Genomic DNA, 26,679 nt, shown 5'->3' on the forward strand with positions numbered 1-26,679 from the left:
GGGGGAGGGCCTTTCAGTCTACCAGAAGGAGAGAAAAATGTATTTTATAGCAATATCCTCAGTTTTTCCTGCTTTCACCATGGAATGACCTTCTCCTGGCCATGCTGCCTGGTGGTTAGATTTACAATTTTGTATGATCCTTTGGTGTCAAAAGAAAATCTCTATTAGGGAGGTCAGGGTACACTTGGGGCTCAGGATGGGGATCTGCGGGTTTAGGGCTAGCTTACTAGCTGGGCATTATTTGTGGTTTCCAGCAATCCCTTCTCTTTCTTCAGAGCCTTTCCTGACACACAGGCGGAGAGCTTAGGAGAGAAGCGGGTCTTCTTTTGTTTGCACTAGCAGATGGTAATGGTAAGAATACCATTCTAATAGGGGGAGCCCTGTCCTATTGCTCAGAAAGAATGCCTGCCATTTTTTATTTCAAAAATGGCAGTGGAAATTAGTGCTCTGGGGAGGAGATGTGTGTAGTGCTGAGTGTCCTGCTTGCCAGAGGGCTGAGGGTAAGTGAATTTGTGGATGCCTGGGTCTGGGTTTGTGCGCGTGCGTGTATATATCCATATGCACATGTGCATATTGGCAGACAAGAGGAAATTTACTTTGCTCTCCAGCTTGGAACTGGGAATGGGGTGGGAGTCATCACTGTATAGCTCCAAGGAAGCCTCCCACCTCTTTCTACAGCTGCAGATTCAATGCAGGATGCTGGCACTCATCCCTGAGCTTGAACTGGGCTTCTGGGGGCCCTCTGTGGCCCAGTGAATCTGCTGGGATGATCCCACAGGATTGCCAGTGTTTGTGGGCCCCTGTGTTAGGGAACATTCAAACCCGCTCACTCTTGCATCCTGAAGTGTTGTAGTCCTTGGAAGACTCTCCCACATTCTTTCCCCTGGAAACTTTAGAATGGTCTGCTTTTCCAAGCGCTTAGAAACCTGATAGTAGCATTTGTGAATGGGAAAGGTTTGTTCACCTTGCGATTTCCTGTTTGTTTTGTTTTGTTTAAAACAGGAGATGTCTGTGTTAACCTCTCTGCCATTATAAGCCTCTCTTTCAGGCAAGGTTCTGTGTATGGGTGGCTGATCCATTAAGACAAATGATTTAATGAGTTGAGTGCTGGGGTAGGGGGCCGAGCCTGGGCCTTGCTGCCACCATAATGGAGGGGTTTCAGGGCTGCTGGCAGTAATGATCGTTCTGGGTATTTGAACATCTCCCTTTTGTTTTGACACCTTGCCTTGAGGTTAATGAGCGAACAGTTTGATCTTCCCTGACATTTTGACTTCCTCCCTGAGGACAACTGTTATAGCTGTCTCTCCCTAAGCATGGGTACCAGAGAGCTTAAAACAGAAAACTAAATTATGCTTGGTGAGAAGCAGGTAGGCCAAACGCTGGAGGAGCAAGCTGGGGACCAGGAGGATGGAGGCTCTTGTTGGGACGAGCAGCACCGCCGTTGTCTTAGCTCTGGGCTGGTTCATGGGCACTGAAGTTATGGTTTGGAAGCACAGCCCTGGAAATGGATTCCCAAAGGCAGGGCTGTGAGCGGCCTGGAATTTGGAGCAAAGACCTAGGTCTGGCATACAGTTTAGTTTCCTGAAAATCTTGGTGTGTTGAGAGTGAATGCATCTAAGATGCACTAGGTCTTACAGGCTCAGCTGGATATCATTTGCAGGGGATTAAGAGCAGGAAAGGGGACATGCCTTCATCACTTGCTTATGGGCTTCCCAGAGGCATCTGGTTGGCCACTGTGGGTAACAGGGTGCTAAGCTAGATAAGCCTTGGCCTATTCCTGCAGGTGTGGGGTTTTGTGTTCTTATCAGCCAGGAAGTCTGATCTTGCCTCTGCTATAAATTCACTTCTGTTGGATGTGATGCTGGCCATCAATTGAGATGGCTTTAAAAAGGATTAGACAAATTCATCGAGGGTAGGACTATCAGTGGCTACTTGGCTTGTATACTGCCTTCAGGATTAGAGGGGGCATGGGAAGAGGGTGGTTTCTCTCCTTGGGCTTTCCAAGGGCACCTGGCTGGCCACTGCCCAAAGCAAGATGCCTTTGGCCTCATCCAGCAAGAAATATTCTTTTGAGTGCTCTGAACACTCTGAAGTGTTTTGCACAATTAATTATCTGCATCTATAAAAACTGTTGGTCATAGAGGAATCCACAGTGCATGGAATACACTGCCTTCCTTCCAGGGAGGCTGTTGATCCAGGATCAGCCCCTGTAGCCAGTAATGAGGGCAAACTTGAAGAAAGAGGTACCCTGGCCTGCTCAGAAAATGGCAGTATGATGGAATTGTCTGGGATTGCGCTCGCCTTGATGAAGCAGGGTTTGCAGTTGGGATTGCTCTTGGACCCAGCCTCGAGCCGAGATGCCTAGTTGGTAGCTTTGCCCAGGAGTGCCTTAGCTCAGCTTGTCCTCCACATGAGACTACTCGTGCATGGAGATCTGATGAAGAGACTCTCCTCTATGACCCACTAACACCAGATATGTGTTTAGTCAGGATGCAAGAGATGGCCGTCTCTGTGGCGGTGTTCTTCTTAAAAGCGAGCCTGAGTGCATGCCTCCTCAAATGCAGGGTATAGATGGGAAGTGTGCCACTGAATGGTGACACATTAACCTGTGCTGAGCATAGATGTGCAAATAGGGCATTTGCCTGGGCAACAGGTCTCGGTCTGGTGTGTGTTTGGTTTGTGTCTTAGTCCTGATCTCCAGCCACAGCACCTTGTTCTTGCTTCCTCACTTCTGGCTCTATTCTGTTGCCTATTGCTCAGCCTTGATGCTGGCAGGGGGTTGGGTTTGATCACCTCAGAGGTCTCAGCTTGTTCTAAATACGTGATGTGCCATGAGAGGCAAACTTGAACTCAGTTCAGTTTCTCTCCTCCTCTTAATTTTGTGCTTTGATCATTTGAAAGAGGGCACTGAGCCACCCCCGTCTTCTGAGTGCAAGTAAACAAAGCATGCTCTGACTGTTCTCTTCATGTTTGGTAGCTGTGGGGTCAGGGCTGCAATGTTCTCCTCCTCCTCCTCCTCCTCCTCCTCTGCTGGTTAATGCAATTTCCTGGGTTCCTGTCCAAGCAGCTCCCTTTGAATTCTCTCCATGGGACCCCTTTCTAGAACTCAGCTCAGCGCCTTTGCATCTGCAGACTCCGATAACACAGCTGCCATGTTCCAACATATTAAACTTTTAACATCCTCAAGATTCAATTAATCTTATCTTTACAACTCCCAATTACAGGCACTAATTAAGTGAAAGTAGCAGAGAAGACTGAAGGATGTGGCATTCATCCTCAGCTGCCTCATAGCCATGAATTAGTCCTTTCCCAACTCCTTCAGCACATTCCCAGAAGGAATGGAATGGTTCATTTCTTTTTTTGAAAAGGGTTGTTAATCCCACAAAGAAGCGTTTGGATCTGGATTAACGTAATCATTTTGTTTCATGTTAGTGATAAATGGCCTTTAAAAAATAAAAAGCAAAAGCTACTCAAGCTTTGTCCACGACAAGTAAAACTAAATTATTTGATAATTACACAGAGTAAAAGGCCATTGTTGCAGCTTTGGTCAAAGGGTACCAGGTTGCATTAATAGATTCCTTTTTATTTTCATAACACTGGCTGTTACAGGATATATTTTTCTTTTCCTTGAAATTGTCCCCCCGCCCCTTCGATTCTGTGTTAAGCTGCCAGTCTAAATCAGCTTAAATGCTAAATCTTGGAACCCCTTCTGTACCAATTTTTGCCTGGACATTAGATTATGAATCTTCAGATTACTTCAGAAAGAAAGCAAATCATTTTGGTTAAGCGATAACTTAGGATATGATTCCCATTCATTCATTTGAGTTTCCTAGATGTTTTAAAGCTACCTCGTTCAGCCAAGAGGTAGCTAAGGGAAGCCCAACTTCTAACACAGAAAAGTCAGGTCTCTGCATCATGGCAATCCTAATCCTGCAACATGTGTAAATCCCACAACCCTTGTGTGATTTTTATTTGACAACCTGTGGGTTTTGCTAGTTGAGGGGTAGGACATAGAGCTACCTTCACTAACTGAGCAAAGAGGCACTTTTCAGATGTTGATGAATAATCAGGGCTGGAGAAATCTACTATCTACTGATGAGTGAAAAATGATGCCTGATGAGTGAAAAAAGTTCTGGTGAGTAATGTACCAATGTAGCCTGAGGAACCAGCTGACAAATAAAATATTTTGATCTGGCTGATAATCTGAGCCAACATTTCTTCACCCCTGTAAATAATCACCCAGAGCCCTGATGTCCCCTGGCCCCTCTGACTGCTGGGAAATGTCTTCAGCTATCTTTTTGTCTTCTGTGATTTCATTGCCCACACAGGCCTTTCCGGAAATCTGAGACCAATATGGTTACATGGGGGAACACTTGAGGGACCTTTTAAGCGCGGTTATAAAGCAGGCAGTTTCCCCAGAAAGTCACAACCACAGGCTTAAATCCAAATAAAAAGTTGCTTTAATGAATACAAAAGAAGAGACTTGACTATAATGATAATGAGGGAATTCCCATGTGACACTCTGGTGGAAGTGTGCCCGGGCTCAGAGATTTACCTCTGCTACAACTATAAATGGTTGACTTAGACAGGGAAGGGAAATGGTGGAAGGTGATTGGTTTGGGGTGCTTTTGATGAAGGGGAAAGGAAACCGGGAGGCCACAGCCACTTCTCTGGTGGTATGCAAGCATGCAGGCTGGGCCCTGCCTCCGAGACCTGGTCGCTGGAGGGGCTGGAAGTCAGTGGGGCCAGCCTATTCAAATTGTGGGAGGCTGCTGCAGATTGGGGAATTGAATCTGAGAGAAATTATTTCCTGCACTGTCAGGGGAGCTTGTAGGGAGGAGGATGGGGCTGGATTGAGGTTGCTGGGATCCTACAAAGAACAAGAAAAAGGAAGGAGTCTATGCCAGTGGGCTCCCTTAGGGACTGCTTTCTGACTTGGCCTGTCAGTAACACAAGTGCCTGCTCGCTCGTGCTCCCCCCCCCGAAAGGGGGAATCAGGGAGAGAAGGCAGAAAACCCTGGTGGGTAGAGGAGGTGGGGAATTTATATCTATATAAATACGTGTGTGTGTGTGTGTGTGTGTGTGTGTGTGTGTTCGTGTTCGTATTTAAATCCCCCTATACATCCTGCTCTTCATGTGCTGGAAGGAGAGCCAGGATCCTCAGGGGCAAGCGTGCAGAGAAATGGTGGGGAAGCAAGCGGTCACAGTCCGTATTGTCTCTACTCTTTTTTCATCTGTGCAGAGAATGAGTTTTGTTCTATGTCGGCAGTATCAAGGCGAGTGTGCATAGTTTGGCCTAATTGATTCACCCTGAGCGGGATCTAAGATTAACTCAGTGGACATTAAAAAATTGAGTGTGTACATATGCACATGCCTTAGAGGGAATACTAGTCACAATTTCCAAGATGGTTCCTGGGGTTGTGCAAATTGGAGGGGTTTCTGCTAGCTATATTTATAGAGTGAGAAATGCTTTGCACAGTGAGGGCTACATGTTTAAGTGGGGCTTCCTTGGGATAGCTGGGGTAGTTTGTGGCAGAGAACAATGGGTTTTGGTAGTTGGCCGCTACCTGAGGGTTTCGTCTCCTGAGAAGGATATAGGATGTTGACTTTGGGAATTGGAATTACACAAGGAACATGTCTGAACTGACATCAGCTGTCTTGCCCTGAGGTCTTAGGAGAGCTAAAGTCTCCATAGGAGAAGCTTGTTTGGGGTTTTGGGCCACTTGGTTTGTGACTTTATAAATCGGGAGTAGCTGTTGGGCTCCTTCCTTTGCTAGTCTCTCTGTGAGGCTCCTAGCAACAGTGGTTGGCACTATCTTGATCCTGGACCCACTTTTGAACAGGCAGGTCCAAACTCCATGCTTCCTTGGGACTAGGGTGGTGGTAGTTTGCACAGAGGCCCACTTCTAGACCCCCTAGCAATTTGAGGATTTATGGCTTCCTTGCATTCCAGTGGAATTGCCACCCTGCTTTAACTCTTGCAGCGCTTCTCCTTGCGAGGATGTTTGGTCAGTGTATAAGAACATAAGAAAAGCCCTGCTGGATCAGGCCCAAGGCCTGTCTAGTCCAGCATCCTATTTCACACAGTGGCCCACCAGATACAACTGGGAAGCCCACAGCCAAGAGCCTCTATCATACTGCTATTTCCCTGCAACTGGTATTTAGAGGTAACTTGCCTCTGAGGCTGGAGATGGCCTATAGCCTTCAGACTTGATAAATCTGTCCTCCATGAATTTATCTAAACCCCACTTGAAGCCATCCAGGCTGTTGGCTGTCACCACATCTTGTGGCAGAGAATTCCATAGGTTGATTATGCGTAGTCTAAAAAAGTACTTCCTTTTGTCGGTCCTAAATTTCTTGGCAATTAGTTTCATCAGATGACCCCTGGTTCTAGTGTTGTGAGAGAGGGAGAAAAATTTCTCCGCACTGTGCATGATTTTATAGACCTCTATCATATCTCCTCTCAGTCATCTTTTTAATAAACTAAAAAGCCACAGGTGTTGTAGCCTTGCCTAATAAGGAAAGGGCTCCAGGCCCCCGATCATTTTGGTTGCCCTCTTCTGCACCTTTTCCAGTTCTACAATTCCTCCTTAAGATACGGTGACCAGAACTGTATGCAGTACTCCGGATGTGGCTGCACCAGATATTTGTATAAGGGCATTATAATATTCACAGTTTCATTATCAAACTCCTTCCTAATGATCCCTAGCATGGAATTGACCTTTTCCACAGCTGCTGCACAGAGGGTTGTCACTTTCAGCAAGCTGTCCACCATGACCCCAAGATCTTTCTACTGGTCAGTCACTGAAAGCTCAAACCCCATCAGCGTTATATTTGAAGGGTTTTTTTTTTAACCCTAATATGCATCACTTTCCTTTTTTTCACACTGATCTACATTTGGCATATTGTTGCCCACTCCCCCAGTTTGGAGAGATCCTTCTGGAGCTCCTCGCAATCTCCCTTGGATTTTACTACCCTAAATATAAAGATTTTTGTGCAAAAAATATTTGCAAATTTGGCCACCTCGCTGCTTACCCCAACTACGAGATCATTTATGAACAAGTTAAAGAACAGTACTCCCAGTACTGATCCTTGGGGGGACCCCAGTGCTTGCTTCCCTCCATTTAGCAAACTGTCCCTTTATTCCTACCCTCTGTTTCTTGCCCTTCAACCAGTTACCAGTCCACAGATCTAATTCATGTCACATGACTCTGTCCCCTTATTCCATGACGCTTAAGTTTTCTCAAGAGTTTTTGACCTTGACCCTAACCTTGTCAAAAGCTTTTTGAAAGTCCAGGTATATTGTGTCAACTGATTACCTTTATCTACATACCTGTTGACATTCCCAAAGAACTCCAAAAGGTTGGTGAGGCAAGATTTACCTTTGCAGAAGCCATTCTAGTTCTCCTTCAGCAGGGCCTGTTCTTAAGCTAACTGGCCTCTAATTTCCTGGACCCCCCCGGATCCCTTTTAAAAACTGGTGTTACATTTGCCACTTTCCAATCTTCCGGTAGAGAGCCTAATTGTAGGGGTGTGTGTGTGTGTGTGTGTGTGTGTGTGTGTATTTGTGCATTTGAGTCAGCATGGTGTAGTGGTTAGAGTGCTGGACTAGGACCGGGGAGACCCGAGTTCAAATCCCCATTCAGCCATGATACTAGCTGGGTGACTCTGGGCCAGTCACTTCTCTCTCAGCCTAACCTACTTCACAGAGTTGTTGTGAAAGAGAAACTCAAGTATGTAGTACACCGCTCTGGGCTCCTTGGAGGAAGAGCGGGATAGAAATGTAATAATAATGATAATTGAGTTCTTTAAGGACTCTTGGATGGATGCCATCTGGCCCTGGCAATTTAACATTTTATTTTTTTCAGACTGTTACAGGCCTTCTCAACTTAGGCCTCCCAGCTGTTTTTGGACTACAACTCCCACAATCCCCAGCCACAGTGACCAATAACCAGGGATTATGGGAGTTGTATCCAACATCTGCAGGAGGGCCAAAATTGAGCAGCCCTGGTTTAGAACATAGTCTTTCATCACCTTTATCTGACTCAGCCTCCCTGAGAAGCTCAGTTCGGGCACAGGTATATGCTCAGTATACTCTGCAGTGAAGACAGATGCAAATAATTCATTTAGCTTCTCTGCAGTCTCCATATCACTTTCATTTTGTTACTTCTGAGGATGTGGTCAAACTGCTTCAGACTGTACACCCTACCACCTGCTCTCTTGACCATTGACCAACTTGACTCATTTAATCTGTCTGTCATATTATCAGAGAGGATCTGGTAAATATCATAAATGCTTCTCGGAGGGAGGGCAGGATGCCTCCTTATCTTAAGGAGGCTATTATTAGACCTGATTTGAAGAAATCTGCATTATAGAACTGTCTCTAATCTTCCTTGGTTGGGCAAGGTGATTGAGCGAGTGGTTGCTTCTCAGCTCCAGGCAGATTTGGATGACACAGATTATTTAAATCCTTTCCAGACTGGCTTTTGGGTGGGCCAAGGGGTTGAGACTGTCTTGGTCGGCCTGATGGATGATCTCCAATTAGCTATCGACAGAGGAAGTGTGACTCTGCTGATCCTTTAGGATCTCTCAGCGGCTTTCAGTACCATTGACCATGATATCCTCCTGGGTCGCTTGAAGGAGGTGGGATTGGGTGGCACTGTTTTATGGTGGCTCCGCTCCTAACTCTCTGGGAGACTGTTGTTCTCAAAAGCGAGAGCTAAATGTGGGGTTCCACAAGGTTCCATATTGTCTCCAGTGTTTTTTAACATCTACATGAAACCGCTGGGAGAGATTGTCAGGAAGTTTGGTCTGGAATGCTATCAATATGCTGATGACACCCAGATCTATTTCTCCATACCAACTTCATCAGGAAATTGCTTGAACACCCCCCCCCACCAAGTGCCTGCCTGGAGGTGATATTGGGCTGGATGAGGGATAACAGGCCGAAGTTGAATCCAAATAAGACAGAGGTACTGTCTGCAGGGAGTCGGGATCCGAGAGATGGTTTAGATCTGCCTGTTCTGGATGGAGTTACACTCCCTCTGAGATCAGGTTTGTAGACTGGGAGCGTTCCTGGATCCCAAACTCTCCCTGATTTCTCAGGTTGAGGTTTTTGCTAGGAGTGCTTTTTATCAGCTTTGGCTGATATTCCAGATACGTCCATTTCTGGAGACAAATGACCTTCAAATGGTGGTACATATACTGGTAACCTCTAGGCTTGACTACTGTAATGCACTCTATATGGGATTCCCTTTGTATGTAGTTCGGAAAGTACAGTTGGTACAGAATTCAGCAGCTGGATTGGTCTCTGAGTTTACCTGAAGGGACAATATAACACTGATTCTAAAAGACGTGGTGACGGCCAACAACCTGGATGGCTTGAAGAGGGGTTTGGATGACTTCATGGAGGAGAGGTCTATCAATGGCTACTAGTCGGAGGGCTGTGGGCCACCTCCAGCATCAAGGGCAGGGTGCCTCTGAGTACCAGTTGCAGGGAAGTAATGGCAGGAGAGAGGGCACACCCTCAACTCCTACCTGTGGCTTCCAGCGGCATCTAGTGGGCCACAGTGCGAAACAGGATGCTGGACTAGATGGGCCTTGGGCCTGATCCAGCAGGGCTGTTCTTATGTTCATGTTCTTAGAACTTCACTGGCTGCCAATATGTTTCCAAACGAAATACAAAGTGTTGGTTATTACCTATAAAGCCCTTAATGGCTTGGGTTCAGGGTATTTAAGAGAGCACCTCCATTGTCATAAACCCTGCCACCTGTTTCAGTCTTCTGGAGAGGTCCAGTTACATTTGCCACTGGCTTGTTTGGTGGTGACCCAGGGCTGGGCTTTCTCTGTGGCTACCCCACAGCTTTTTAATATGCTCCCTACTGAAATAAGAGTATCTCCTTCTCTGTTTGGTTTTAAGAGGACCCTAAAGATGTACCTTTTTTCCCAGGCTTTTAACTGAATTTTAAATTTTGATGTCCTTTTATCTATTGTGATTTTTATCTGTTTTTATGAATTTTAAATGTTTTATATTTTATATATTATGTTTTAATCTGTACACTGCCTAGAGATTTCCATATTAGGTGGTATAGAAATTAAACAAACAAACAAGTAAATTTCTTCATTTCATTTCCCCATCATTTAATGGTCTAGCTACCTCCCTGGCAGGTTTGCTGCTTCTGAAGTATTTAAAGAAGTTTTTGTAATTCCCCTTGAATTCTCTTAGCTCTTAGCTGAATGTTCCTCAAAGTCCCTGGTAGGAAAGAGGGAGCACTGTATCCCCAAAGTGTGGGGCTTTCAGCTCCCTCTCTTGCTGCCATAGTTGTACTACTGCTCTCTAAATCTCTAAAGAAAGCACACACACACACCCCGAAAGGTTTCATCTTACCGAATTAGGGGCAAATAACTGCAGTGTGGTGGGGGAGGGTGGGAGCCAGAGTGCTCTTGGTCTTTCCTTGGGGAAAGTTCTCTGGGGTGTGGTGGAGGAGAGTAACCAACAGTCTGACTCCCCCTAGATCAGTGTTGTGCTGAGCATCTGTTTTAAAATTTTCAGTAAATTTCCATATTAATGTGGGTTTTTGTTTCCCTTGCTAGGTACGCCATTCCCCCGGAGCATGGCAAACGACTGGAGAGACTTGCAAAAGGTAAACTGTCTCTCCTCATCTTGATAGAATGTATGTTTTATCTGTTCGAGCAGCTGTACAAAGGCTTGTTTTTGAGGACACACAAGCCAGTGATTTTGGACTGTTTCAGATTGGATGTAATTCTTCTGCAGGAGGCTCTCCTATCGAGAAAATGTTTTGTAGCTTGTGTGCAATACACATGCATTGTGCTGTGCATTCACCCTGTGTGACATCTCACGGGTACAAATACCCCTGGCATCATTCTGAGAATCAAGCTGCAGCTAGTGATGGCTCTAGCTCCCCACAAGTCATGCCTAAATGAGCTTGCCCTCCTTCAGGTAAAGTAAACATCCCAGCCCTTTCCTGGAAATGGAAATCGTACAAAATGTCTACCTGTTTGAGTACCTGGCATGTGTGTCGGAAAAGCTTTGGCTGTTCTGGACGATAGGAGCAAAACGTTGATTTGGCACAAATGTCTGTGCTATGCTGATCTCTTGAAGCATAAATTTTTGCAAGACTTGCAGAAATGCATGAAATGGAGAAGAAGTGTTGGGATACCATGTGATATCCTTCAGTATCCCTATCAGTATTGTATCCATGTGATACCCTTCATTTTCTACTGGAATACCAAGAAAGGCATTCATTGCAGCAGTTCTGTCTGAAAGCTAGAGAGAAGCAGGTGGAAAAACCTGGGATTTCAAAGCAATTTACTTATTTATTTTTTTTTAATGTAGCCAGTTCCAAATGCAGACCTGCACAAACATAAGGCCTGGGAGCCAGATCTGGCCCTTGGGGCTTTTTTTATTTGCTGGTAGAAATATCCCGCTGAGACAGCAGGAGCCATGAAGAGCACTTGGTCTGTCCTGCTGACCACCACCAGCAGCTGAATGAAGTTGGCTTCTTAAGAGCAGATTTTCCCCACCCTGGGCCAGAGCCCACTGACATCATCCCCCTTTCCCTTCATCTTGCCCCCAGACTTCAACCCTCTACCTCCTCACACTCATTAATATTTTTATTTAATTTATTTTAGTGTAATAATTAATATGCTGAAAATTGACTTTGGCCCCTGCACAAGAGGTCATGGTTGGTTCCAGTCCACTGAGGCATTTGAGTTGTGCACCCCTGTCCTATTGTAAACAAACCACCAGCCACTCACAGAATGGTGGAATTGGGATGGGGGTAGGGTGGGGCGGGTGGGAGGAGAAGTACTAGCAGAAGACTTGTTTGGCTCTCCCCTCCCGCTTTTCCCCTTCTGTCAACTGAGCGGTGGATGCTTCCCCCCCCTTTAACTCTCTCCCTCACCCCCACCCCAAAATAGACCAGTGGCCACTGGATTGGGCATTGTTGTCATTTCCCAAATAGGTGAGCTTTGTCTTTAATAACCCCATCTTCCCTCTGGGGCGATTCCTCTGACCTCTTGACTGAGGTGAACTTTGCAGAGCCTGGCTGAGACTGTGTTGGAACAGAATAGTTATCTAAGAGCATGTTTTGTACACAATAGCTGTTTGTAAATCCAAAGCTTTATTTTGTACAGTTGGCATATTTCTCTGCCTGTCTCTTAGAAACAAATATTACACAAAACCTGATGCATAGGTTTTATTTCCAATAATATTTATTGGAAGTCTAAAATATAATTGATATATTTATGAGGGTCTTGATAGATATGATCCAGCTTTTTAACTATGAAAACTCTCGTGCAACAGAGTGCTTTTTCTGTTTTGTCAGTTTAAGAGATGGCCTTCCTATCCCCGGTGGTTGTCCTGACCCTTTTTCCAGTATGTGTTGGGTAAAAACTGTTGTGTTGCTGTCTGTCACAAAAATGAAGCACTAATGGTTTTCTTGGAGGATCTTCCTGCCCCTAAACATTAAATAAAGGAGGTTAGGGTGTTCAGTTTTATCTTCTGTAAAAGTCAGATAAACTGCCTTCAGAGAGCTTCTGAAGATTTTAAGTGTGACTATGATGGGAACATAGTCTTCAAGAAATCTGAATCTTTTTTCAGCAGGAGGAAAGAAGCTCTCTAAGCACAGGCAGATTGTATGTCATGGTGAGCCTGGCATCAGATTGGAGTGGCAATGTGGGTGAGGTGGGCAGAAGAGTTAAGCTAAAAGTTGACATATTCTGGAGAATATGTGAGTGATGGAGTTGAAAGAGTGCTTTTGAGCATGGGCAGAGTGTATACCATTCTGTCTTATTCTCTGCCCCACCCCCACCCCAGTGACCATGAGCTGCCACTGCTTGCCACCCTGAGCTCCTCAAAGAGGAAAAAGTGGGATTTAAAAAAACAAAAGCGATCAATAAACAAAAGCCATACTGTTGAGGCAAGGAGCAACCTAGGTTAGAAGAGCACAGCACGCAAATGATCTATTGAATCATACACACCAGGCACATTCGCTTGAACGAGAATTGATCAGGAACTCTGGTGCTACCCATTGCAGGCTGAAGCATAAATCCACCTGCTGTCTGGTGGGCAGAATCTGGCCCTACCTGGCAGCTGTCTCCCCCCCCCCCCTATGGAGGATGGAGGAAAAAAGAACACACTGGTGCTTTCTTTTCCTGCCTTTGAGCACTGCATTTGTGTTGGGGGAATCTTGTGCCACAGGTCCCCCCCCCCCCCCCCGAGCTTCCCAGCAGACCAGCTCTGTGTGGATTTGCTTAGCAGGCTTGCAGCCTTCACCTCCTTCAGCTTTGTGTGAAATCCCCTGTGTAACCTTTTACCTCCTCCTCTCTGCTCTGGATCACTCCTTTGCCAACTGCAGCCACAATGATCCGGGGGGGGGGGAGGGAGGGAGGAGAGAGAGAGAGAGAGAGAAACTCTGGAGAGCACGCAGCGTCGCACGCAACTTTGCCCTCAGTGAGGTTCTGCAGGGTGCTTCTGTCCTGGAGAACACCTCCCTTCCCACCCACCCCCTCTGCCTCTCCCCACCCGTTGCTCAATTCCATGTGGCAGTGGCAGTAGAATAGACTCGGAGAGAGAGGATTACCTACGGCGGGTGGGGGAGGGGGAGGTGAGAGGCGATGGGGAGAGGTGGCAGGTGGGGAGTAGCAGCCGCAGAGGAAGTGGGCGGCAGTTAGGGCTCGCTGCGTGGGAGGCTTGGGGTGTGTGTGTGTGCGTGTACGCAGCTGTGCACCTTAGAGGGAACAGTGCTCTGAACCATCATAGCTGCTTCTGGTAATCTTAAAGCAAAAGTAGGATATGAAGGAGGAGGTGTTCCTTCAGATAAGAAGGGCCCAGGCTGCTTAGGGCTTTCAAGGTCAACACTAGTCCCTGAACTGTGGTTGGAAACATGCTGGTGACCAGTATAAGGCCATGGTAATATGGCTGCTCCAGTCAGTTCTAGTCGGTAACCTGTTGCCACATTGTGAAGCAGCTGAAGTTTTTCAGATGTTCTTCAAAGGCTGCCCCACATATAAATATGGCAGTAGTCTTTGTTGGATCACTGGCCTGGGAGTGCAGAGAGGGTTCTCCCTGAGGATTCCCTTAGCGCCGCTTTGGCCTTCCAGCTGTTGTTGGGCTGTAACTCCCTCTCATTCTCAGCCACAGTGGCCAGCAGTCAGGGAATGAGGCGAGTGTTAGCCCAGCAACGGTTCAAGGGCCATAGTTGTGGAGCCCTGCCTTAGTGCCTTGTTTCCAGCTCTGTGTGCCTTTGGGGTGGTGTAGGGTGGGGATGTGGCAAGCCCAGCTTTCTCTCGGCTCTCACAGTGGTTATTGAAATCACAAAGCGACTTCATAATAAAACATTTCTATTTTCTTCATTTGTTTTGGGTCCGTTAAATACAAATACTATTCATATTGATTGCCAAACATTTTTCATTTTAAAAGTGCTTACAGGTTCAATAATTGTGGATTTAGCGAGGCATAATTATTGAAGTCCTCTCTTCATGATGCATGCTGGTTCAGGTGGCGAGATGGTGGTCTGGTGGTCTGATTGTGCGGATGGAGAGCCTCTTCCCCCATTCTCTGTTTGTATTATTGACTCCAAGATATCCTCTGTACCACATGTCACCTTGTAAATAAAACGGAAAATGTCAAGAGCCACGCAAAAATGGCTGTGGGCCTAGTTTGGTTTTCTGTGATGTCATGTTCTGGAAGTATCACTTCTCAGTGATTAGAAACAAAGGGGCATTGTTCCCCTCTGGTGGTAGGCTGTGCCATGTCTGCAGATGGGGGGAAAGGGTGTAGGCACGGATGCACAACTTTGGACCTCCAGCAGATGTTGGACTACAGCTTACATCACCCCTGACTGTTGGCTGGGAGTGATGGGAGTTGTAAACTCTCAAAGTTGTGCAGCCCTGGTGCAGATGCTGGCTCATCAAGAGAGATCATGGGGCCAAGTTGTCTTGCCACCCCCACTCCTCTTCTGCTTGCGGCAGCTGCTAAGGATGCAGCCCCCTATAAGCAAGTGTGCCAGCTGTCCTGCCCCACCCTGTAGGGGTGTGCACGGAACCGCGGAGCTGCGGTCCGGCACTGGGGTGGGGGGTTCCAATAAGGACTGGGGGGGGGCTTTACTTACCCCTCCCAACAAAGGCACCGTATTTTTTTGACCAAAGAAACTTTAGAAAACGGGCGGTGGGAGAACTCCCTGCCGTCCCCTTTGCCGGCTGGGCTGCAAATGGCTTCTAGGAAGCCTTTTGCGCACGCATGCAAAAGGCTTCCTAGAAGCCATTTGCAGCCCAGCCGGCAAAGGGGAAGGGGACAGCAGGGAGTTCTCCTGCTGACCTCTTGCAATGGGAAGAAATTTAGCAAGAAGGGGGCGGCAGGGGTCTTCTTGGGGGTTGCAGGGGGCTTGAAGGGGGCAGCCGCCAGCCGAGCGGGGCTTTGTAGGGGGCGGCAGGGACTGGGAGCTATCCTGCCGCCCGATTCTGTATACAAAAGGAGGAGCCGCGCCGAGCGGGGATTGAAGCGGGCGGCAGGGAGATATCCTGCCGCCCGATTGCTCAAAAAAATGTGGTGCCTTTGTTGGGAGGGGTAAGTCAAGCCCCCCTATCTTTATTGGAACACCCCACCCCATCTTCCCGAACCAAAACCACCCCGTGTCCGGACCGGTCTGGAGGCCTTTAGAATGGCCTCCGAACTGGTCCGTGCACATGACTACCACCCTGTGGACAAGAACCATGGGCTGGGGCTGTAACTCATTGGCAGAGGTCCGAGGTTCAGGCTCTGGCAGTATCTCCAGGTAGTGCTGGGAAAGCACCTGGAACCTTGGGAGAGCTGCTGCCACTTGATGCAGACAGTACTGAGCTAGATGGACCCAAGGGTCTGACTTGGTAGAAGGCAGCTTTCTAACCCGTGCGGTCTGGGAGGCAAGGCAGGTTGCAGCACCATGGACAGTTCTGTGACACAAGTTGCTCCAGCAGCAGTCAGAGGCAAACTGAGTTCTTCAATACCTCTGAGGTCTGTCCAGGAAGCCTTCTGGAAGTTGGCTGCCCTCTTCCTCCCCCCTCCCCTTTCTGATTCAGCCTAGCCTGCTGGCAGCACTGGCGTGCAGAAATCACGAGTGCAGCAGTCTGGGAGAGGCCAGCTCCTCAGGGGGGTTGGATTCCAAGGGTGCAGCTTAAGCAGCCTCAGGCTCTGAAGGTACTGTGTTGAGGGGCTTGAACGGGACCTGGGACTGGGTCCAGTGCTGGCCCTGCTTCCTCAGGGCCAGACTCTTGAGTTGCTTCCCAGAGCAGGCATCCTGACATCAGCAGTATCTTTGAGCAGCAGGCCTATGGATATTTACTACTCCCTTGGGCATCAGGTTAGGTAATGTGCTGGCTTCTGATGCAGATTGGGGCCCCTGAAGGTCACCAAGGAATTCTGCTGACTGATAAAAAGAGATGCATTGAGGTAGCAGTTGCCCAGGGGCAGACCGATTGCTTGATAAGCAGCCTCCCTGTGATGGAGCATCTTGAACATTAAAGGTGCTGTGCATTACTTTAAAAACATTCAGTAGGCATCAGATAATAAGCCTGGGCTCTGATTACCTTTCATCCAACCCCCGCCCCGCTGTACTATATGGTAACTACGGGCCTGCAGTTATCAAGAGATGAGCATCTGGCCCTTGTTTGCTGTGAATTCTTCCTTTCATGTGGATGCTGGTTCTCCCCCCACCCCCCCGTAAGATGTACTGCCAGCAACCAGCTGACACCTTCATACAGATCCTAGGCCCTACTGGTGAGAGTGGAGCACTCTGGGACATAATCCCTGCACCTCTGCTGCCTGTCCAAACTGCAGTCGTAAGAGCCCAGATCTGCTGCTCCTGTTATCAGAATTTCAGGTGTTTAGATTGGTTCACAGTCTGAGCGAATACATCAGTGCAAGTTGTCCTCGTCTTCCTGCAACATTTTGAAAGGGATGGGATTCCCTTTGACCAGGAGAGATTTTGGGGACTGGCTCATCCTTGCCTTGCCCTGTCCCATATTCTCAGGGAGCAGGAGGGAGACACTGCTGCTTCCCACCCCAATCTGCCCTCCTTGGCAGCAGAATCTGCCATCTCAAAGCAGTAGTTCCTCTTGCTTATCCTTCCTTCCTCCTTTGCCTGGTCAGAGACCAGCAGCTGCTGCAGGGTAAACAACAAATAAGTTGCTTTGAGGGTGGCCGGGTGTGCGGCAGCTGCCCTGGCTCTTCCTCCTTGCCCCTTTCCAAGACCACGGGGCACATGGGGAGTGGAAACCAGCCCCGGACGCCTCTTCTGCTCTTGACGGAAATTATGGCTGAAGGAAAGCCCCTTTCTTTTCAAGAAACTCAAGCAGTGAAATAGAGCAAGGTTTTATTTAGTAACATCAAATTGTCGCTTGGAGCAGCTGCCTTGCCGCAATGTATGCTCTCCGGACAACTGTATTTCCCCCTCTCATTTTCAGCACCCATAGTCTGCTGTCAGACTGAGCCCTCTTCATTGACAGACCTAACTGACCCTTTCCTTTATATGAAGGGGGTGAAGGAAGGTGGGCTGCCCAGTTATTGGGTTGAAATTATAGTGTCAAATAAATAGAAAAAACACACGAGCTACCCAGATGAAGGAAAGCTTCGTCAGCTGTCTCTTGGGAAGCCGCTCACACTAGTGACATCGTATAAAATAGAAATAACGTATTGAAAACCACTGACTGGAAAATTAGGGCTTCAGAGCCATTTTATATTCACACCATTTTCACTCGGTCATATGTCAAGCTTTGCAAAAACTACCATTTCGGCAGCCATAAAACCTCCATAAATCCCCATTGCTCACAGAACCTGTGTGTTAAAAATAAATAAATAAATAAATAGAATTTGAAAGTCTGCATCAAATGAAAAACATTCCTTTTTCTGATTTTCCCGCTCTTGCCTTTCGCTTATTTGAATTTAAAATGGTAAGCACTTGAAATTTTGCACATGATGACTGCTTTCAAGAAGCCAATAAAGAATTTTCAGAATTTCTGTTTTAAATTGAGACTAGAGGTCCATGTAGCCGAATGAGATGTCCCAAGGGCTGCCTGACTTTCCACTATTAGAGGTGAACAAGATCAGCTTTGCCACATCCAGCACCTAGTCATTGGACATGCCCTGTATGGAGGTTCAATTTCTCATAGCTAAAGATTGCTGATGGACCTCTCCTTTGCCCTGTGCTTAGAAAGCCCTCTGCTTATGTGTGTTTATTCCACCTTTGTTACGTTCATTCCACCTTTATAACGTCAGCATTGCATAAAGGAATTGCGCTAAATCAGTACAAAATAAGAATATGGATAAGCATCTTTATGATTTGAGGGGTGTCCCCTCTTTGGTAGTTGATTGTCTCTTAATGGCAGAGCTACAGAAACACTTTCAGATTCCTGAACAGAATTGTGAACAGGCATATGTAGTTTAAACATTTGTACCCTGCTCTTTAGGACAAGACTTCCTGTTCTTATATTCTTAGGCTCTAGCAGCAGGTTTTTAGGAACTTTGATTTTCCCCAGCCCTATGTGTGACTATAGTAACATTTTGTGGCAGTGAGTTTCGCAGATTAATACAGGCTTGAACATAGCCACTTGCCTTTGGCATATAAGAATTGCCTTCAAGGAGCAGTTGGAGACTTTTTTTGGAAACTGGTTGGGCATGGATTCTTCTTCTCCTCCCCCACCCTCACCCAAACCTTTGTGTGTCACAAATTACTTATCTTGGTGTTTGTGGCTGGGCTGGCTGATGATAAACACTTTTTGCAGGTTGGTCATTTTTGTGGACGTACTTGGAATGCTAGATGAACACATTAAATAATCTAGACTTCCATATTCGTTTGCTTTTTTAAAAAAACCCATCCCTTCCAGCATTTGTGATTGGGGAGGGGGGAATTGGTGCTGTCTGGGAAGAGCAACAAACAGCATTAGCCCCCCACCCCCAATGCATCACCATTACAAAGAGATTTGGAACAGTGGCCTGAGCTTGCGATTAATATGGAAAATGAATAGTGGAGCTATAAATGGGCTCGCTGGGAGAGTTGTGGAACCCATGGAGGGACCATTAATGTGTTGCCACGTTATTGGTGCTAATCACTTAAAATGTGCTCCTTTATTAGTTGCTTTAATGAGAGCCACTTAAACTGTGCATTAAAAAGAGGAACTGCAGAGCAGGAGGATGAACTGGGTGGCAGGCACTCATAATTCTAATTGAAATGCTTTTAGTATGGGGGGAAAAAGTTGCCAGAAGCCAGTAATTCTTTGCACTTTTAAAAACCTCCTCCATTATGTAGCATCAATTAGTGTTTTGTTGTTCAAGTCTTGGAATTATATTTTACTCCCTGCATGCTTCCTCCTCCTCTCCCTGGCCTGTTTAAGCAGCAGCATGTACAGTAGACATGTGGCCTGATATGAGGGTGAAGGGAAGTCACTCCTGTGCAGTGATCAGGAGGGATCTGTGTCAGGTTGGTGAATCATGGTGTGCTCCTGGGTGCCATAGTAAAATTAGCAGTGCACTTTTGGCATCTGCCTTGTGCAGAAATGGAAGAAACATATTGGATTTTCAGTGCCTGGGACTTTGCACATTATCCCAGTAGTCTTAATTTCAGACTCCTTTATGGTTTTGTCTGCTTACTAGACAAAAGTTATGGATCTGGATAGTGATCCACAACAGTCATAAATATTGTGTTCTGCACCTGCGTAGCGCAGACCATATTTATGACTGTCATGGATCACTACCAGATCATCTGTTACAGGTAAGCTTTTGTCTGCTTTCCAACCGCTGAAATAGATCAGTGTGTGTGTGTGTGTGTGTGTGTGTGCGTGCGCGTGTACAAGTACCTCTTGGTTTACTTCCTCATATGCAGAGTTGAGTAGAAAGTGGTGCTCTTCTGTGTGACTCAAAATATAAAACTCAACCCAGTTTTGGTGGGACCTGCCTCAAACGGACCCCCTTTAAATGCCTCCCCCGAAATGCCTTCTGTTTATGTCATAAGGTGCATGGCTGAAGCCACTGCTGATGGGTGTAGGAATCCGTGTTCCCTCTAACAGGGATTACCAGATGTTGTTGACTACAACTCCCAGATTTCCCAGCTGCAATGTCTTTTGCTTGGGGATTATGGGAGTTGTAGTCAACAACATCTGGGAATCCCTGCTAGAGGGAACACTAGTAGGAATGTGTTCTAACATGTGAAGACCAGGTTGTTTAGATCTGCTTTGGAGGCCCCTTCTTCAGGTGCCTCCACCATCCGGGTTTAGGTGGGTAGTGAGCAGAGAGAACATGCCATCTGTGGAATTCTCTCCTTGGGCAGGTTTGTGAGATACTGACACGGTGTCCTGTATTTTTTAACTGTGATGCATTCAACCGGGGTCAGTTCTTGAAAGCACAAGAGAATTTGATGGATGAGATAAGTGGCTGCCTGTGTCTGCTTCCAGGTATCCCATTTTCCAAACTACTTTATTCTTCTCCAAGCCCAAATGTCCATTTGTCAGTCTCAAACTTTCAGACCTCCCACTTCAGAGAAATCCTTCTACATTGCTGTTGTCAATGTTAATGAACCTCCAGCTAAGATCACCAAGGGCAGGAGTTTTAAAACTCTGCTTGAAGTTTCAGAAAAGCATGTGTGAGAAGCAAAATTCAGTTGGTATGAGACAGAAGCTATTTTTATGGTCACATGAGGGCCTAGATGCAACATTAATCATGTTGTTTGGCCAAGCATCTACAGATCCACTTCCAGCTCACCAGAGGCGAGAACCCCTACATCTCTGGCTCTAGCAGGACACCCAGCACTACACAGATCTCCTCCCCAGAGGTCTCATCCCCACTGTCACATTTGAGAAGGTAAGAAATAGTGGGAATCCTTCCTGAGCACAGGGAGAGGGGTCCCACTGTTGCTTACCATTGCCATCTCCCATTGCAAATAACAGAAGGTCCTCTTCTCTCCTAAGCCCTCTGCCTGTGTGCCAGAAAAGGACCGAGGGGATTGATAGTGACCACAGACAATGGCTGGCTAGTGTGCGGAGCCTTGATTTGTGGATCCCTGTGTTTGGCCTGGTGTGTGTTGTATCCCTCCTTCAGTGTTGCAGCTGAAGGAGAGAGGGGGGCTGTAGTTGAGGGAAAAGGTTGAAATCTGCTTCCCTGCTTACTGCGGTTTCAATTTTCTGCAACCCTTGTGGTTGCTGTATAAAAATTAAAACTAAACAACAAAAACAAACTATGCAGGGTCAGACACTGTTACTAATATTGCACCAAGTTTGGCAATGAAGAGTGAGCCATGTTCAGCAGAATCCGTGACATGGGCTCTGTTGCATGCAAATGTCTGAAGTTGATTCTCTTGAGTCAGATGATTGGTCTATCAAGGTCAGCATTGTCTGCACCAGGGCTCACAAATTTGGATCTCCAGCTGCTCTTTGGACTACAGTTCCCAGCATCCCCAGCCATAGTGGCCAGTAGTCCGTGATGATGGAGATGTAGTCCAGCAACAGCTAGAGGGCCCAGGTTGTGCAATCCTGAGCTACACTGACTTGGCAGCAGATTTCCAGGGTTTCAGAAAGGAGTCTTTCCCAGCCCTGCCTCAAAATGCTGCCAGCACTGAACTTTGACCCTTCCCCAAACAAGGTTCGTTACCATAGTCTCTGTGAACTTGAATCCCTATGGAAAGTTTTCCGCTTGTGCATAAAGAAGATGAAAAGCTGACAACGCTATGGCATGAGAGCAGTGAGGGTACATTCCTCAACATCTGAGGGCATTTTTGCCTTTATGGATGAGGGATTACTCCCTGAAGGACTCTGTCTGCTATGACTGGACATTCACAGAACATCTCACTGGTATCTGGTGACCTGAATGTGCAGATGTGGCAGGAGCACTCACTCCACAGCATCTGGAGCTGAAATTCCTTTCTCTCAATGAAAGTGCTGTATAGAAGAATGTGGAAATCTCGCTTTAGAACTATTAAATTCAGGAGTTACAGTCAAGGAGATGAAGCTGAGAGAGAAGCATTCACTAAGTTTGGAAGGACTTTAAGCATTTATGTAGGGGATGTAGCTTTTGCTCTATCCAGGGAGATGTTAAATGCCGACAGATGCCCTCTTCCAGACTCTTTGCCTCTAAAGCATATTCTTTTGAGGGAGAGACTGACGTTCCGGACTAATGGAAGTCATTCTTTACACACCTCATTGCGGAGCCAGATCCAAGGAGAGGAAAGAATGAGGCTACCAAGAGGAAGATTAAATCATTCTCTCATGATGTATTATATGAATTTACTAATGGAAGATTGAAGCCAGCAAAGCATCTTCAGCTTGAGATAGCCATAAATAGCAGGATTGGAAAGAGAAAGGTCACTGAAGTTCTAAACAGATGAGGTCATCGTGTCAGCTGCAGAACCATAGTCAGGACTGTCATTTTCATCTGCAGTTGCACTGTGTACAACTCCAGGTGGCATGAGATTGTTGGTGCATTTAGCCATGGATGGTAGTTTTGATGAAAATGACCAATTTGCTGCAGTTCTGAATGGGGGAAAATACATATTGTGTGGAGTTGATCAAGATGCTAAAGTTAAAATGATTCACATTTTCTTGCAAGAGAAAATGTGCATTTGGTGCCTGTGGTCTGGGCATAGAGTCATACTGAACATAGGAAACTGCCATATACTGAGTCAGACCATTGGTCTGTCTAGCTCAGTATTGTCTTCACAGACAATAGGCTTCTCCAAGGTTGCAGGCAGGAATCTCTCTCAGCCCTATCTTGGAGAAGCCAGGAAGGGAACTGGGAACCTTCAGCTCTTCCCAGAGCGGCTTCATCCCCTGAGGGGAATATCTTGCAGTGCTCACACATCAAGTCTCCCATTCATATGCAACTAGGGCAGACCCTGCTTAGCTATGGGGACAAGTCATGCTTGCTACCACAAGACCAGCTCTCCTCACCCTCACTGAATCAAACAAAAGTATTTTGGGCACCTCTAATCCCATTGCATGATTCACAGAAAGATTCAATTCCCTCCAGTTATTCAAGCATCAAGATTGGTAGTGTGCTTTGGATGATGTCACTGCATTTTAGGTTATAGAAGCTGTAATGTAGTTCAAAAATTCAATTGCAATCACTGGCCATGTGCCCCAGGGGAAAGACTGTAGTTCACTGAAAGAGCATCTACTTTGCATACTGAAGGTCCCAGGTTCAGTCCCTGGCATTTCTGAGGGGGTAGGACTGGCAAAGACCCATCTGAAACTCTGGAGAGCTGTTAACCAGTCAGTATAGAAAATACTGAGTCAGATGGACCAGTGGTCAGCTTCCTATGTAACTGTTAACAGACAGAGAGATCTGAAGACGCTCTTTAGATCACAGGCTGTAGCTGCAGAAACCATGAAAACTCACTGCAGACATATTGCAGCAAAGTGCAAGCAGGCCTGCCTAATGTTCATGTATGACCAAGACTGTATGGATTGCAGAAACTGGTCTTTACCATTCAAGCCAAAGAACCCCCTCAATCAAAACGTTCTCTTCACCCAATTTGGAGAATTTCCTATCCCTAGCCTATTCTCAAGGCTATGGGGAGTTATGCTGAAGCATCTATACTGAATCCGGTTAGTGGTGGAAGTCTTTCATTTTGAAGAGTAAAGACCTCATGCCTGAGGGTCAGAAGTCATGGGTTTACACTTGGTGCAAAGACTTCTTGGCTGTCAGGGAACAAGTTTGTTTCCTTGAAACCAAGGTGGCTGAACTGGAGAAACTCAGGGAGGCAGAGAAGTGTGTGGATGAGACCCTCAGGGATGTGGTGGAGGCATCCCACTCCCAGGCTCATGATGCTTCAGCTGTCATGGGAGAATGAAGGTCTTGTGGAAGGAGGATATTGGTTTGAGGAAGAGGGAAACACTCCCTTCGCAGGGACCCCTTCCTTGGGGGATGCACCCATATCCTCTTGCACAGATGATACTCCTCCAGGGGCTGGGGGAGTACCCTCTTAGTAGTGGGTGATTTGATAATTAAGGGCATAAAGAGATGGGTCTGTGACCCATGTGTAGACCGCACGGTTACTTGCCTGCCTGGTGCGAAGGTTGTGGATGTCACACTGCATCTAGGTAGACTGTTAGGCAGTGCTGGGGAGAAGTTAGCCGTTGTGGTGCACATTGGCACCAGTTATGTTGCAAAATGCAGTTGGGAGGTCCTGGAAGCCAAATTTAGGTTGCTAGGTAGCATACTGGAGTCCAGGAGCCCCAGGGTAGCGTTCTCTGAAGTGCTACCTGTTCCATGCACAGGGACAGCGAGACAGGCGGATCTGAGGGGTCTCAATGTGTGGATGAGATGGTGGTGCCAGTATGAGGGGTTTCGATTTGTTAGGCACTGGGATACATTTTGGGGGAAGTGACGCCTGTACAAAAAGGACGGGCTCCACTTGAACCAAGATGGGACCAGACTGCTGGCGCTTAAAATCATGAAGGTTACAGAGCAGCTTTTAAAATGATGCCTGGGGGACTGCCAGCAGGAACTGGGTGGTATCTGCTTCGGCCAGCAAAATCCCCTAAGGTGTGAGGGTGAACATGTTTTGGATAAACCAGAAGGGGACAGAGTAGAGCCAGGTGTTGAGCAGAAGGATACAAAGGACAGCTTGCCAATAGGCCAAATGATGGTAAGGAGGATAGCACACGCCAACACCAGGTGAGGGACCTGGCGTATAGGTGTCTATATACCAATGCCAGAAGCCTCTGAGCCAAAATGAGCTGGAGTACTTGGTTACTAATGAAAACATAGATATAGTGGGTGTAACAGAAACTTGGTGCCATGATGAGAACTAGTGGGACATGATTATTTCTGGATTCTTAAACTCTATAGAAGGAACAGGGAAGGGAGGATAGTGGGAGGAGTGGCACTGTATATCAAAGAAGGGATAGATTCCAATAAGCTAGAAAACCTAGGTGGACAGGAGTCCTCCACAGAATCATTATGGGTAACATTACGAGGACTGAATGAAATGTTTTACTAGGGACTTGCTATCGCCCTCTGGATCAAAGCGCTGAGAGTGACCTGGGGTTGGAGAAACAGATAAGAGAGGTGTCAAAGAGAGACAGGGTAGTAATAATGGGTGACTTCAACTACCCACACATAGACTGGGTAAATTCACATTCAGATAATGACAGAGAGTTCAAATTTCTAGACGTGTTAAATGATTGTGCCTTAGAACAGTTAGTTGCTGAACCAACTAGAGGGATGGTGACCTTGGACTTAATCTTGAGTGGTGTCCACGACCTAGTATGAGATGTCAGAGTTGCAGAACCATTGGGTAGCAGTGACCATAGTGTGATCCAATTCAGCATATATGCGAGTGGATAATTATCAGGAAGGCCAACACAGATGCGTTGGTCTTCAGAAGAGGAAACTTCTGAAAAATAGGACTGAAAAATTTAAAACCACAGTACTAGAAGCACGGTTGGAATGTATACCAAGAAGGAGGAAAGGTACCAACAAGTCCAGGAGGACGCCAGTGTGGCTAACAAGTAGAGTCAGGGAAGCTATAAAAGGGAAGAAGACTTCCTTCAGAAAATGGAAGTCCTGCCCAAATGAAGAGAACAAGAAGGAACATAAACTGTGGCAAAAGAAATGTAAGGAGACAATAAGGGATGCAAAGAGAGAATTTGAGGAGCATATAGCTAGAAGTGTCAAGGGGAATAACAAAAACTTCTTTAAATATATCAGAAGTAGAAAATCTGCAAGGGAGGTGGTTGGACCCTTAGATGATGAGGACATGAAAGGGATTCTTAAGGAGGATAAGGAGATTGCAGAGAAGCTGAATGAGTTCTTTCCATCTGTCTTCATGGCGGAGGATACTTACCATATACCTGCTCCAGAATTGAGCTTTTCGGGTTTAGCAGCTGTGTAACTGGGCCAATTTGAGGTGGCAAGGGAAGATGTTCTAAACTGTCTTGAAAAACTAAAAATTAACAAATCACCAGGGCCAGATGACATCCAGCCAAGAGTTCTGAAGGAACTCACATGTAAAATTGCCAATCTCCTAGAAAAAGTATATAACTTGTCCCTACAACCAGGCTCTGTACCAGAGGACTGGAACGTAGCCAATGTGTCTCCGATTTTCAAGAAGGGATCCAGGAAATTACAGGTTGGTCAGTTTAACTTTGGTGCCGGGTAAATTGATGGAAAGTATGCTTAAGGACAAAATTGTTAAGCATATAGAAGAAAAATTAGCATGGCTTCTGCAAGGGAAACTCTTGCCTCACTAACCTTTTGGAGTTCTTTGAGAGTGTCAACAGGCATGCGGATGAAGGTGATCTAGTTGATATAGTATACTTGGACTTAGAAAAAGCTTTTGATTAAGTTCCCCACCAAAGGCTCTTGAGTAAACCTAGCAGTCATGGAATAAGGGAACAGGTTCATGTTTGGATCGGTAACTGGTTGAAGGACAGGAAACAGAGGGTAGGAATAAATAGACAGTTTTCACAATGGAAGTAGGTAGGAAGTGGGGTCTCCCAGGGATCTTTACTCGGACCAGTGTTCATAAACGATCTAGAAGTTGGGGTGACCAGCGAAGTGGCCAAATTTGCAGATGACACTAAACTATCCACAACCAATTGTGAGGAGCTCCAAAAAGATCTCTCCAAACTGGGTGGAATGGGTGACAAAATGGCAAATGCAGTTCAATGTAAGCAAGTGTAAAGTGATGT

At 46.5% G+C, this 26,679-nt stretch overlaps 1 protein-coding gene across 3 annotated transcripts in view; it reads left to right on the forward strand.

Annotated features, from left to right (window-relative positions):
• The window catches only part of KDM4B (lysine demethylase 4B), a 246,379-nt gene that overhangs the window by 86,605 nt on the left and 133,095 nt on the right, over positions 1-26,679 (forward strand). For 2 of the 3 annotated variants that reach the window (XM_053295002.1, XM_053295003.1), the window contains exon 6: positions 10,594-10,643. In XM_053295002.1, coding sequence (XP_053150977.1) covers positions 10,594-10,643 — 50 coding nt within the window. Of the gene's footprint in view, positions 1-10,593; positions 10,646-26,679 lie in introns of all 3 variants that reach the window. The other variant, XR_008315925.1, reaches the window with a different exon arrangement.

The sequence above is a fragment of the Hemicordylus capensis genome, chromosome 2 (assembly GCF_027244095.1).
Source record: "Hemicordylus capensis ecotype Gifberg chromosome 2, rHemCap1.1.pri, whole genome shotgun sequence".
Classification (NCBI taxonomy): Eukaryota; Metazoa; Chordata; class Lepidosauria; order Squamata; family Cordylidae; genus Hemicordylus; species Hemicordylus capensis.